General features: G+C 36.9%; 1 protein-coding gene across 5 annotated transcripts in view; it reads right to left on the minus strand.

Moving 5' to 3' along the window:
- Window positions 1–13574, minus strand: part of LOC124175115 (homeobox protein homothorax) — a 285128-nt gene that overhangs the window by 267588 nt on the left and 3966 nt on the right. For all 5 annotated transcript variants that reach the window (XM_046555027.1, XM_046555025.1, XM_046555024.1 and 2 more), the window contains 2 exons: window positions 7534–7790; window positions 502–643 (listed from right to left, as the gene is read on the minus strand). In XM_046555027.1, coding sequence (XP_046410983.1) covers window positions 502–643; window positions 7534–7790 — 399 coding nt within the window. The remainder of the gene's footprint in view (window positions 1–501; window positions 644–7533; window positions 7791–13574) is intronic.

Consider the following 13574-nt stretch of genomic DNA (forward strand, 5'->3'; position numbering starts at 1 on the left):
TCCCGGACGGAGATCCGAGACGCACGCGAACCGATTCGAGTGTAACCAGATTCTCCGCCATTAGTTACGGACGGACTAGGCGTGCCAGTCTATATACTACGTATACATATACATATGCATATCTACATAGGCAGACACATGCCGTAGAGTTCCGTCGTGTACTCCTGCATGAAATGGAAATGTCGATGTTGTGCAGGGAATATTACGAATAAATAATCCGTTAATATGCTGAGAATTGGAAATTAGGTATCATCGTTAATATTCTCAAAATTATCATATCGATATATTGTTTATCAATCTCGTCGAACAGCTGCGGCCGAGCCGAATAGCGAGAAGCGGTACGGCATTTTTGTGTGATTCCATAACGAAATTAACTCACACGTAGCTATGTCGTGTATTGTTAATACATTGGGATATATGTAGGTATGAAGTGAGAGGAGAGGCGGAGAGAGTGAGAGATGGATATCGTACGGAGAGTGAAATACCAGGCAACTCACTCACCTGTTTGGAGAATACGGCAATGTCCTCGTTGAAACTCTCCGAGGAACAAACGTCGCCACCAGCAACGCCAGGTTCTCGCGGCGTGCACGTCGCGAGTTCACATTTTTCAAATATTAATGCCAGGAGCGGGAACAGCGGGTGTCTGAAAAACGGGGAAGAGAGAAAAAAGATAACGATCCGTGTATCAGAATTGTTGTCGTAGTTGCTTCTTATATGCTGTAAAAATATGCAATAATGATTGAGACGATATCTCGCCATCGTCGAAAATGGGCAGGTAAGTAAATACGTGGCAGAAATTATTCGAAACAATTTCCGTGCTTTGCAATATTGTATGTGAAAGAAAAAAAAAAAAAGGTCGAGGAGAAGAAATGTGTCGTTATTGTCGTTCGTCAAGTTCGTTAATTCGAATCGTCCAATTGAAACATCCGTCATATTTCAGGTTTACGTTCCGCGATATATCATATATTTATATAACCACCCAGATCCATTGCGTATGCTATATATACTGCAGGTAATAATAACAAAAATAACAATAATAATAAATGTGTAACGCGGCAAGTATATGTAAATATATAAGTAGTTGAGTACATAACACATGGTAACGTAACGCCTTATCAGTGCTCGTTAAATAAACTACAATATATCGTCTATTTCAGCGCGGATAATATTGTACTATAAATAAACACGCGCAGGTGTGTGTATATATATATATATATATATATATATATATATATATATATATATATATATATATATATATATATATACTACCATATATATATGTATGCTAGTGATGTTTATTTGTTTACGCATTTAGTTATTACATTTTTTACTTTGCTTGGAAAAGGGATCTATTTGAACACTCGGACGTACATGATGTTATCATTATTGACGTGTGTTAAAGATACAACCTTTTGGAAAAAATACACACGCAAAAGTACGACAAGTGGCAATTCCAATATACAAGTTATACACACGAGCCTATCTGTATGGACAGATAACGAGTGTGCGTGCGGGTACCATTATTTTTGTGAAAAACATTAAACGGCACGTTGTAGACTCAGTATACATACGTATGAAATAACCACGTGTTACGATTGAGACCGTGCTGGTGATAAAATAAAATGAAGCAGTACCGAAAGGCGAGGAAGTTGGCGAAAAAAGAAGAGAGAGAGAGAGAGAGAGATAGAAAAAGAAATTCCGACGTAGAATCGAATCGATGAACGAAGAACAATCTCAAATAATTACAAAACAAAGAGGGCGATTATATTCGAGCCGCAGGCGTCGCGTCGCCTCTTCAACGCGTTGCTGCTCTTTTGGGTAACGAAGCCGCTTTCCGTCGGACGCCGAGCGTCGCTTGCTGCAACTCGATTTGCCGTTTATTCTCGGACTAATCGCCTCTCCAACACCTATGAGAAGTTACTTTAAAACGTGAGAGCGTTTATTTATTTATATTTATTTTAAAATTTTATACAAATGCGGTAAATAACCAACGATGATTTTTATTTTGCAAAAATATACAATTAGACATAATACGGTCAAATAATCCCGAGGCCTAAAAATTACCCATACTTGATCAATATATTGTATGAGAAAATCTAGTAGGTACTTTTTCTCATCACTTTGCTGTAAAGATTTCTTAAAAATATCCTCCCCTATTTACTCGTATTGCATTGGTCAAGAAAATGTTACCAATCCTCAGATTTTTCCATCGCTCCTCATCGAATTTGTGAAAACACGCGTGTTTCTGTAAATAATCGCTGCTGCACGGTTCGACAAACGTGTACCTATGCATACATACATACATATTTGTGTTTGCATATATATATATATATATATATATACACACATATATATGCGTATGTATATTGAGAAAGGAACCAACAACCCCGCAGGATTAAAGAAATCTGCGTCTGCGGTGCCGTAGAAGAGAGGTGTGTGCGCATAGTAGCCATGCTGCTGCAGTCTCGCGGACCTAAAACGATTCGGAACGAATTCCGACAAATTGCCGGTGTAACGCAGCCGCCGGCGGCTGCGGAGAAACTGCAGCAGCAGACTTCGCCCAAGTTACATATTGAACATATATAACGTATATTCGTTCGTTCGGCAGCAAGATGTATAAATAAAATTGGAAAAAAACAAAAAATTCCAAAAAAACAAATAATGGTCGGTATTTACAATAATAGTGACAAGCGGGCGAAAATTTGATTTTTTTTTTTTTTTTTGTGGAAACACGTTCGAGAAGAAGAGAAGAAAAATAATAAGAACAGAGAAACAAAGAAACGACGAAAGAGAGGTATGGAAACTTAAGAGAGGAGTCGGGGAAAAAACAGGAAAAAAAATAAAAAATAAATAAAAAAAAAAAAACAACAGATTCTTTTCAACGATCTGTTATAAGAAGACGAATAAGACACGGTTAGAGATCGTCACTCGAGCGTCACCGCGGCATTGCATCGCCAACGACGTGATCTATCTGACATCCGTGACGTAAGCAGTATTTCGAGGTCATTTCGTCGTTCGGAACGAGGTATGCAAGATACGCGTTATAGGTCTCTGCGATATGTTCCGTCAAGCAATAATTTACACGCGTGTGTTTAGAATATTAGCCAAGAGAACGAGAGAAAGAGAAAGAAAGCGAGAGAGAAACGGAAGCGTAACAGAAACAAGTACTTAGGTGTAATACGAGTACATATCTACAGCCAAAATATTATATTCCAATGAAATTCCAATAAGCCTGCAAGCTGTATTTATATTGGAAGCGAATATTTTTATCTACGTAGAAGATATACTGGCTGTAACAATGTTACACGTATAGATTTTAGGAGATAGCGGGCGACCGAGGTGAAATCCGGTAAGATTACTCACTGCGTCAATTAACTTGTGAAACGACGATCAGTTTTACAGAATTCATATTCTAGTAGATAAGTATTATCATCTGTCTCATTTATGCAAATTAAATTGCCAACAATTTAACCGCGTTGTTCGAATTTCAATATTATCTGCACAGTTATAATAATCGTACGATGTAATTATCCCGTGCGTTTTATAAAATCACACCGTTTTATACTTTTTCAAAATTTACACGTTTTAACGTAAAATACAATTTATTCACGCTCCGTAACATCATTACTTACAACTCATTATTTACAACTCAATATCCCTCTCTTTCCCTCGCACAATGTAAAACTGATTCAAGTCAAATATTTCGTAAAATCAAACCGTTTAAATCACGTTGCGTAATATTCATAATGCATCGTATTATGCGTATGAAAAGAAGTAATCGATGAACGAAGAGATTGGCATAATGGATAAGGCGAACGTGAATAGGTGCGAATCTGCGTGCGGTTTTCGCGTAAAGCCGTGTAATAACGTTGAGGAGAGGAGAAGGGAGGGGGGTCAGGCGACGAGTGACAGGTGAACGAGGTGACGGTATGACACCGCAGAGATAATCATATGATTGCAGGTTGATTGGGGGAATGCCTCAGCGCTCTGCTCACTGCGGTTTGTGGTTTTCGTAACTGCACTGCACGAGTGCAGTATGTCCACCCTCCGTCCCTCCCCCACCCCCGCCTAGCACTCACTTAAACGCGGCAAAACCGTTGTCGAGTTGTGGCAATAATAACAATTACAGTAATAACAACAACAATAATAATAATAAGAGAGTAAAGACGACAACGAGCACCCGCAAAGCTCAGATTTTGGAGTGGAAGGAACTTGATAAATAATTTTCATTGTTATGTATCTGCGGTGAAAACTAAAAGTTGGTCAAAGAGGAAGGAAAACAAAGAAGCTCTTTTGGAATGAATTTATAGATTGTTATTATTAACATTTATTGTTTGTCGTGTATTTAAATTTTTATAAAAACCGCAAGAGAAATTGAGACTCGAAGTAATGATATATAGATCGCTCGAGCTAGTTTCGAATATTTGAATAAAAATTTATTTCTTGCGCTATAGGTATAATTGCGTTTCGTTATTTTCCTTCGGTGTGGAAATGATTGCTTTTTTTCTTATTCTATAAACAGAACTGAAAGGCGAGAAGAAAAAAACGAACGAAGAGAAATGTATTTTTTTTTTTTTTGGCAGAATATTTTACCAATAGCTATTCGAGTATATCCGCGACGGAATGAAGATATACTGTTAATTTATAATCATACAAATAAATGTTTGAATTTTAATACGAATGAATTATATATATATATCGGGTGTTAACGCGATTTTACCGCTTGCAAAGTAAGCCTAAACCGCGTGGAAGAAGCAGAAATAAAATATGAAAGAAACAAGATAATTAAGAATCTCAACGTTTCGGTTGCATGTATAATACTGAAAATGTAGTTAATTGATAAATCATTGTAGTACACATCTATGGATGAATTTTACAGTAGCAATGAATGCGGAATAATGCGTTTTATCAACGGGAGAAAAGTCCCATCGTTTAAAACACACGACACATGTATCGGTGGTCGGTTAAATATTACGGTGGCTGAAGCATGAGGCTCTCCTCTCAACTAGCTCAAGCGCGTTTATTGCCCTCCTCCTCCCTAATACCAGTCTTCCAAGATAATAAGAATCACAGGCTTGCCGCAGCAGACGCAAGAAGGATAGAAAAAGAGAGAAGGCCGTGTCAAAAATTACAGGGTGTCCAAATAACGGCCAAGCTTCCGACTTTAGAAAATTGAAATGCCAACGTTTCGTCGAAAAATCCGTTCGCCCTCGCTGCCCCGCACTTATTACAATTTACTGTACATTGTTTACATGACGAAAAACATTCACGCAAGCTTAATTTTCTTACTGCTACAAAAATTTTCTTCCCCCTTCCCTATTTACTTTTTTACGTCTTTCAACCCTTCCAAAAGCTTGTTATCCAAAACTGATGATGATTTTTATTAATTTTATTTTTCATGTTTGTGACAATTATTTTACTCTCTTTTTTTTACAAGTACGTTGTACGGCGGAATAATTTAATAATTATTATAATAATTGTACGACTACGACCCGAAAAATTACGCGGGGACGGAATTACGACTTTGTACGATTAAATTAATCAATAAATTTCATTGATATCGTTGTGCAGAAAATTAACGATCGAATAATATCCACTCGCTGTACGATATGGACCCATATCATACCTACAATGTGAAGGTACGCGAAAAAAAAAACTAGCTCCAGTTACCGCGTGCGAATTATTGTACAGAAAAAACTATTGTACGTACATTAAACACGCTAGTTGATTTTATCCTGCACGTCAATCAATCGTATTCGTTGCATGTATCATTTCGCGCGATATTTTGTACATACATACATATAATAATAATAATAATACCACACCGTTCAGGGATACGTGCAATATTTATATCACGTGTGTATGTAGTTTAAATTTATAAAGAATAGTATATAGTTCACTCATGCCAAATAAGAACTTGAATCGCATGTATATTATTAATAGGCACTGCAATTTTTTGACAATTATAACATATAGAAATAAAAATAATAGATCAAATATTGATATATATTCCAAGTCGACCGCCATGCTGATTGATATTATTTAATTTCGATTTGCTTTTCTATTTTTCCATTCATCCGCTTTACCATACCGTTTTGTTTTCCGTTTATGGTTATTATTTGACTAGAAGGTATGAATGTAACCGTTGCACTGCCATCATGCGTGGGCAGCGACGCATGTCCGTGTCCGCCATTATTTCCTTCATCGCGAGCTCTGGAAGCAATGTGCGCGAACGGCTTATAGGCTGTATGCTATATGTGTATATATGATATATAGAAGAGACACGCGATGACGGATGCGAAAAATAATAACAATAATAATAGTAACAAGAAGAAGACGAAGAAAAAGAAGCAGAATTAAGAGAGTAAACGCTGTGAAAAAAATTTCAGGTAGATTATGTGTATGAGGTATAGTTACAAGTCTGTATATACCGGTTAGTGGAGATTTTCTTAAACTAATGCAAATCTTACTCAAGTTCATCGAAATTCAAACGTTACTGTCGCTAAGAATAAGAAAATTTGCGCCAACTTCACACGACTTGTCGCGGTATGAAATTTTGCACGAATTAGTGTGTCTAATACAGACTGATATTGAATCAGGCTAATTGCCGATAATTAGTAGCCTGTCAAAACTTGTGAAATTTCAAACGACGTATACATCCGAAACAGTTCAAAAGTGTACAAGAAACCGAGTTTGCCGATTTACACAAGCGTACATATATATTTATTATGGTGTTTCAGAGAAAAAATAATTTGCTGTTTTGAAATTAAGGTTCTGGAAAAAGATGAGTGTTCTTCGTTACGTGGACGATTGCGCTCGGTTGGATTTTTCCTTTGATACATTTCTTTTTCTTTCATTTGGCAAGTATCGTAAATAAAAATTTTTTTCCACGGCTTACATCAATCGCAATATCATTTTACGTCACAGACAAGACCCGGACTTGTAATATTACGTCTCCCAGTTGATGTATGAGAAATGTATCTGACGATGTTTCAATTATTAATTAAACCTCAAAAAGTGTTTATAATTACATACAAGCTTTTAATTTCGGATAATAAAAGTCCCGTTTGATGCATGCTGTGTTATGGATCGTGATCTTCGGGTTGAATTCAAATGTATTCGGGCAAGAAATAATAATTGCAAATGGTACAACGTGTATCTTCATAAATTCCCCCAAAAATGTGAAAAAAGTGAAATTCAAACGCGCGCGATTTTCCGCATAACGTAGAACGCTCATATTTTGACAAAATTTATCTTTCAACCTGGACAAACGTTTCAGGGGATGCGACGGTGAAAAATGGTAAATTGCTTCTTTTTTTTTTGTTCTGAAACGTACTTCGATATATTTGCATACGCGTACAGGTAAAAATTCCGCATGTCTCAAGAAACGAGAAAACAGAAGAACATCTAAATTAAATCTACAGGTATCAAGTAGGCGTACGTAAGAAGCTCGACGATAACTTGTTTGAAAAATTGTCAGATCCCCCGGATCTCATGCACCTTCGATAAATTGTCGTTACGATTCCTTACCCGTAAATGGCGTCCTTGTCGCGTTTATGGACGTCGGGTACAGCCGAGACCGCGGCGGCTGCCGCCGCCGCCAAGACGTGCTGCGGGGGTTGGGGCGGTGGCGGTGGGTATTGGGGGTGTGCGGGTCCCATTCCCCCGAGGTGCGGACTGTGGTGAAGGCCCGGAACCCCCCGGGCGCTACCGTGGGGGTCGTAGAGCCCGCCGCCCCCGCCCCCGCCGCCTTCCAGGTATCCACCGTGCAGCCCGCCGTCGTCGTACTGAAAAACACAACGCAACGTCAGCAACGATATCATAACCATAACCACGTGATGGTGAAAAACTACACGATGGCCGATTGTCTGACATAAGAAGAAGAAGAAGAAGAAGAAGAAGAAGAAGAAGAAGAAGAAGAAGAAGAAGAAGAAGAAGAAGAAGAAGAAGAAGAAGAAGAAGAAGAAGAAGAAGAAGAAAACCTGCGGAGTAACGAATTTTCAATCAAGGCGAAAATCTTATTCGTAAAGAGAATTGAAAATACATCGGGTTTGGAAAGTCGAAATATGCAAAAATCAATACATTGTACCTACTACGGCAAAGTCTAGCATCTGTATAGGATTCTGTATTGTGGAGACAAATTCTGGCGATTATACATTTTCGTATTCTATGTTCTAACCTGTTTTTTTCTTTGTTCTTCTTCGTACTTCGATTTCCTGCATTATTACATGCTATAAATTGAATTATCGTTCCTTTAAAAATTCGACATCGTGGTTCTTCTCTTTTGTGATTTATTAAATATCGTTCTATATTAAATTTGTTCGTGAAATATCGGCAGACCAAATTGCCTATTTCAAATACAACGACTATATGTATATTATACAGTCGTATAATGAAACTGAAATACAAGCAAGTAAAATTTTTCAGACATATTCGTTCCACTTTTGGGGGTGTTAAAGAAGCAATCGTCTCGTCTGCGTGCGAAATGGGAACGAGCGAAAAAACGAAGTAGAGTCTCGAGCTTATACGTGAGTGAATTAATTTTTAAAGTAAGCCATCTAATAACTTCAGACGTTCGAGAAAATATCTGCGATAATTATAAAAGCTGATGGAAAATGAATGGGAGTTACGGGAATTTTTGTCAAGATTTATTTGCACACGGAATTAACGAATCCGTTTCCTAGCCTGAGTTCGGGATCATCAAACCCATCATCTACACGTGGCAAATAAAGTCCTGACAAGATACGGTAATACGAGAGATACGTGATTCCTTAATTAAACGTACCGTGTAGTTTGATTAAAAGTTGATAACAGATGCCATAAACTTGCAAACGCGATTATCGTTAAAATAACTGCAAGTCCCGATTTCTATATCCACGCAGGACAAATCCACCGATTCCATAATCAAAATCATATCTTTTTACCGTCAAATCTTATCTAAATTTCAATTTATTCAATGATTCAGGTGCGAGATGAACACGAAAAGTAACATTCTGCTTAGTGAATAATTTCTGCAGAATGCCGAGTCAAAAAGAGAAGCTTAATCACCATAAGAGCCCGAAGCTGTATTATACAGGAGACGGGTAGAGGTGATGACGAAGAAACGTGGAAAGAAAACGAGGGCGAGAAAAAAAAAATGAAAAAAAAAACAAATAAATAAACAACAACATCAACAAAACACGTAAACGTATAATATATGATATTATACATATTTCTATGGTATATAAAATAACCTGTAAACTTCCGGCACGCGAACATCGATTTAGACGTCGCGTACGTAACGTAACATATGTTGGTTCACGAAAGAAAACGGACCATGTATTTTTGGGGCTGCCGTCCCGCACCGCGTCCGTGCGATATTAAGTGTTATAAAGCCGGGTGTAGAGTTATAAAATTACCGAATTGAATTACGCCCATTTCTACGCAATTGTACGCGTAGAGCTTTGCGCACCTTGAAAATTTACCTACGTTATTTATAAGTATAAACGTGTAATACCTGCCGGTCCGACGTTAAGAAATCTCGCTAATTTATCGAAAACCCGCCAACTATGTCGTACGCGCACACACACAAACACACATATGCATACACAAACGTGATACTGAACGTTCAGCTTTCTTCAGTGCCGGTATCCGTCACATAGATTAATAACCCATTCTCCGTTACTCCGAACAGGGTAGTTTACTTTGTAAAAATAACTCGATGGCACACGCGGACATTGGATAAGTTTACAACGTATTAAAGTTTTAAAAATCACCCGCAACAAATTCGTCTCAACTTCGAAATAGCTATTTTACTAAATGTTTACACGGGCGGGACGCGGAGCAGAAAACGACAATTTGCATAATTGGACTAAATTAACGCACACGCATGTATCGGAGCGGTATCAAGATGCTAAAAACATAAACGAAATGACGGGAGGGGAGAGGGAGTACAAAATGTCTAATGATCGAATAAAAAGACGTCATCTTGCTTGGCAAAGATCGGTCCATAAAATAATTTGCAGACGTTGAATTGTGTGACCACGCGATTTCTCAAAACGTATAAAATAGCTGAGAGGAATTAAAAATACATAAAAACATAGACGTCGTCAAGAAAAGCAAATTCTGCGACTCGAATCCGCGGCAATAAAGAATTACAATTAATATCGCTGAACAAATATCTTGCGAAATGCAAAAGTATTGAAATTTTTGCATCCCATTTATATATATATGTATAGGGAAGACGGGTCCTAGTTGTCACACAACTTGTCCAAATCTCCGCTGCTAGATGTCGGAACGAGCGGCGCTATAGATTGAAATTGTAGTTCAATGTTTGAAAAACTGAAATCGGACCTGATAAGTAATTATTTTCCATCTTCTAAATATATTTTTACTCATTTTCTTCGCCGCGTTGGGACATTTCGCGATCAGGTGATCGGAAAGATGATTCTTATCGCTTTCGTGTGATACGTATGTTTTTAATATTTGAACAGCGGGTCGGCAAGATTCGCACATTTTCAAAAAAAATCACTGGTCAAGAAAAGTTGTCGCACGTGACAATAATTGCGCAACAACTTGTCCCATTTCGACTTCTCCGTGGTTTTCTGAGTCCGGGTCAAGTATTTCGGGATTTTCGGAGTCTCCGGCGATTTTCTCACGATTCCCGGAGTTTTCGGTGTCTAGGTCGACTGTTTCGTACAATCCAGGAAAAAAATCCAATAGAGAATAGAATTATTGCTTAAAAATATATAGTGAAAACCCGAGTTTCTTACACCAAAACAAATACAAGAAAACAAAAGTGCAAAAAAAAAAATAACAATAATAAATTATTCATCACTTTTGACCCGTTATTGTCGCATTTTTTTTTTAACTTTGAAAATTCGCAAAACCATGTTCAGACTTGCTTCGGAACCACGAATTTTCTCCAAGTGCGCAAAGGATGCATCTACAGTGCCCCGTATCGGAATCATAAATAATATTTCGTGTTAAAAAATTCTAAACATCAGAGAGTAAAAAGTGCGACAACTAGGACCTCTCCCCCTTACATAACACCGTGTAACGATTTGGGTCGAAAAATTTTAATAATAATAAAAATAAAAAAAATAAACTCGACCCTGGCCGGTTTAGAGTTATAACGCTGATCCGTTATATACACTCGTTATATATTGTATAGGTAGTCTTCTAATCAAGCGGATGTGCGGATTCCAGTTTCTTATGAAAAAGAAAAAATGAACTAAAGATGTCAGATTTAACCCACCCGTAAAACATTACTATTACTTATATCTAACAGTCTTGTTTTACTGTTATTTTAAGATTGGATTCTAGTGTTTTCTTATATTTCCATAACTAGATACGAACATAAAAAAAAAAAAAAAACTCGAGAGCAATTCTTCGTTTTCTACAAACCCGGGATCAACATTCGAAATGATCACTTACTTGGCTCTGATAATCATTGAAAATAATAGCAAAACTAACACACGTACGAATATATGAATATGAAAATTAAACGATTGTGTCAAAGGTGCGTATAATATAAGAATTACAGGCAATAGCACAAGATTATAAAAGGAATGAAAATAAAATCGAACGGAGAAAACTATTTTCCACGTTACATATTCATCATCCACTCTTTCGTTTTAAATTTCGGTACCGAAGGCAACGAAGAATAAGTAGAAGAAGAAGAAGAAGAAGAAGAAGACGAAAAAGAAAAATCACGGGAATACGAGAGAAGCTGGAAAAGACGCGAATTCCGTATTCCGTTGAAAAACCATGGCTAATAATTCACGGAACGACCTCTATGAAGATATCACTCGTGCAGCTGAGCGGAATATTTTAACGTGCGTACATAATACCAACCTATACGAATATGTGTGCTATACGTCCGATTGAGGAGACACTGCTTGCTCTCTCTCTCTTTCCCTCTCCGGCGCTATTCCTCTTTATGCACGTCCGAGGAGAATAAGAAGGAGAATCGGTATTGAGTTAAACCGATTCTTCCTCGTATTGTACTAACATATATAGGCGAGGCATAATGCGAAGACGGCGACACGAGCTGCATTTGTAATTACAAATTATACCTCAATTCCGTCCTAATTTATAATTAGTGAATGATTGGTAATACGTTACCCGAAGATAAACTAACTTATCATATAATTACATCGATATATTATTTTTACGGCCACCGATCGAGCTTCGCTTAACACGTTTATGTTCGTTCGTTGACAGAGGTATGCTGCGTGTGTGTGTTATTCATTAAGGGGTTTGCCTCTCTACTTCTACAAAATCCGCTCGTTTCGCGCGTCGTGTATTAATTTAAACAAAATAAAAAAAAAAAAAAGAAAAAGAAAAAGTATAAAACCGACACAAAACAATTACAACTATGCGATCTCGAGAAATTTTAACGGTGCATGTAATGTTTCATCGAAAAATAAAGAAAAATCATATAATTTTACAGACGCGTTGTAAGTAAACTTTTCGACACTGCGGTAAACTCTCTAAATGTCAACATTTTTTCACGATTCGCCGGAATTCATTATATATATATATTTATACTTGTTTTTAAGGTGAGTAGCTTTTGTACGACGATCGTGTTGCGTCAAATTTCAACACAATCGAAATTTGCGCTGAATAAATTTATAAAGATCGTTCGATAAATATCTCACAAGTTTCTGTTATTTAATTAATCGGAACATTAAAAGAAAAAATATATTCGAGTATAATTTTGGCGCAGTATGCATGTTTCGCTATTTAACAAGCGATCAAAGTATCAAAACAATTCACTATATATATATATATATATATACACCTATAGTTACATACGCCTCATCGCACGTTGTAAAAACAGAAAGTTGAAATCGCGTCTCACCTTCTGAAGTGACCAATTTTTCGACTCCATCTAATTCTGCTTGATTTGAATAATTTCTAAAATTGACACAACTTCTCGATCAGTCCATCCGCTAATTCATCCTATACGCACTAGACATGGTTATGAATTATTTTTTTCTTTTTCATTCTCGTTTTTTCTCAACACGTACAACATTTCAAAAGTGCATATAAGCTGCGTCTCGTTTATGCCGGTATATTAATATAATGCGTAACTCTCGCCGTGTATGCCTAATGCCGAATTATTATTCAGCTGTATACTTTTGCATTAGGAAATACTCTAAAATCGATGCGATTAAGATTCACGATATCTTATACGAAATACAGTAAATACTTTCACACGCGATTATTCGGCTACGACGACGATTACAAGATGAACGTTAAAAGTATGATTTCCCACCCTCTGATCATCATTGTTATTATGCTTTTCAATAAAAATGTTTGCGAATAATTGTCTTGTGCCTGTATGATAGAAGCGTCTGGATTTGTAATTGTTTTTTCGTTTTTATTTACAATATATACCAATTCCGTGAATCACAATAAATGAAATATTTGAAAAATCGAACAATTATTTGTAAAGATTCAAGTATAACAATCGTTAAGAATAAATAATAATCAAGAAGAATATTATAGCTTCAATAACAATGATCTGACGTTTTCTTTATCTCGGACTAAGCTCCAACTTCGCCTGTCAAAATTGCCAGGAACAA

Source organism: Neodiprion fabricii, chromosome 2 (assembly GCF_021155785.1).
Source record: "Neodiprion fabricii isolate iyNeoFabr1 chromosome 2, iyNeoFabr1.1, whole genome shotgun sequence".
Taxonomy (NCBI): domain Eukaryota; kingdom Metazoa; phylum Arthropoda; class Insecta; order Hymenoptera; family Diprionidae; genus Neodiprion; species Neodiprion fabricii.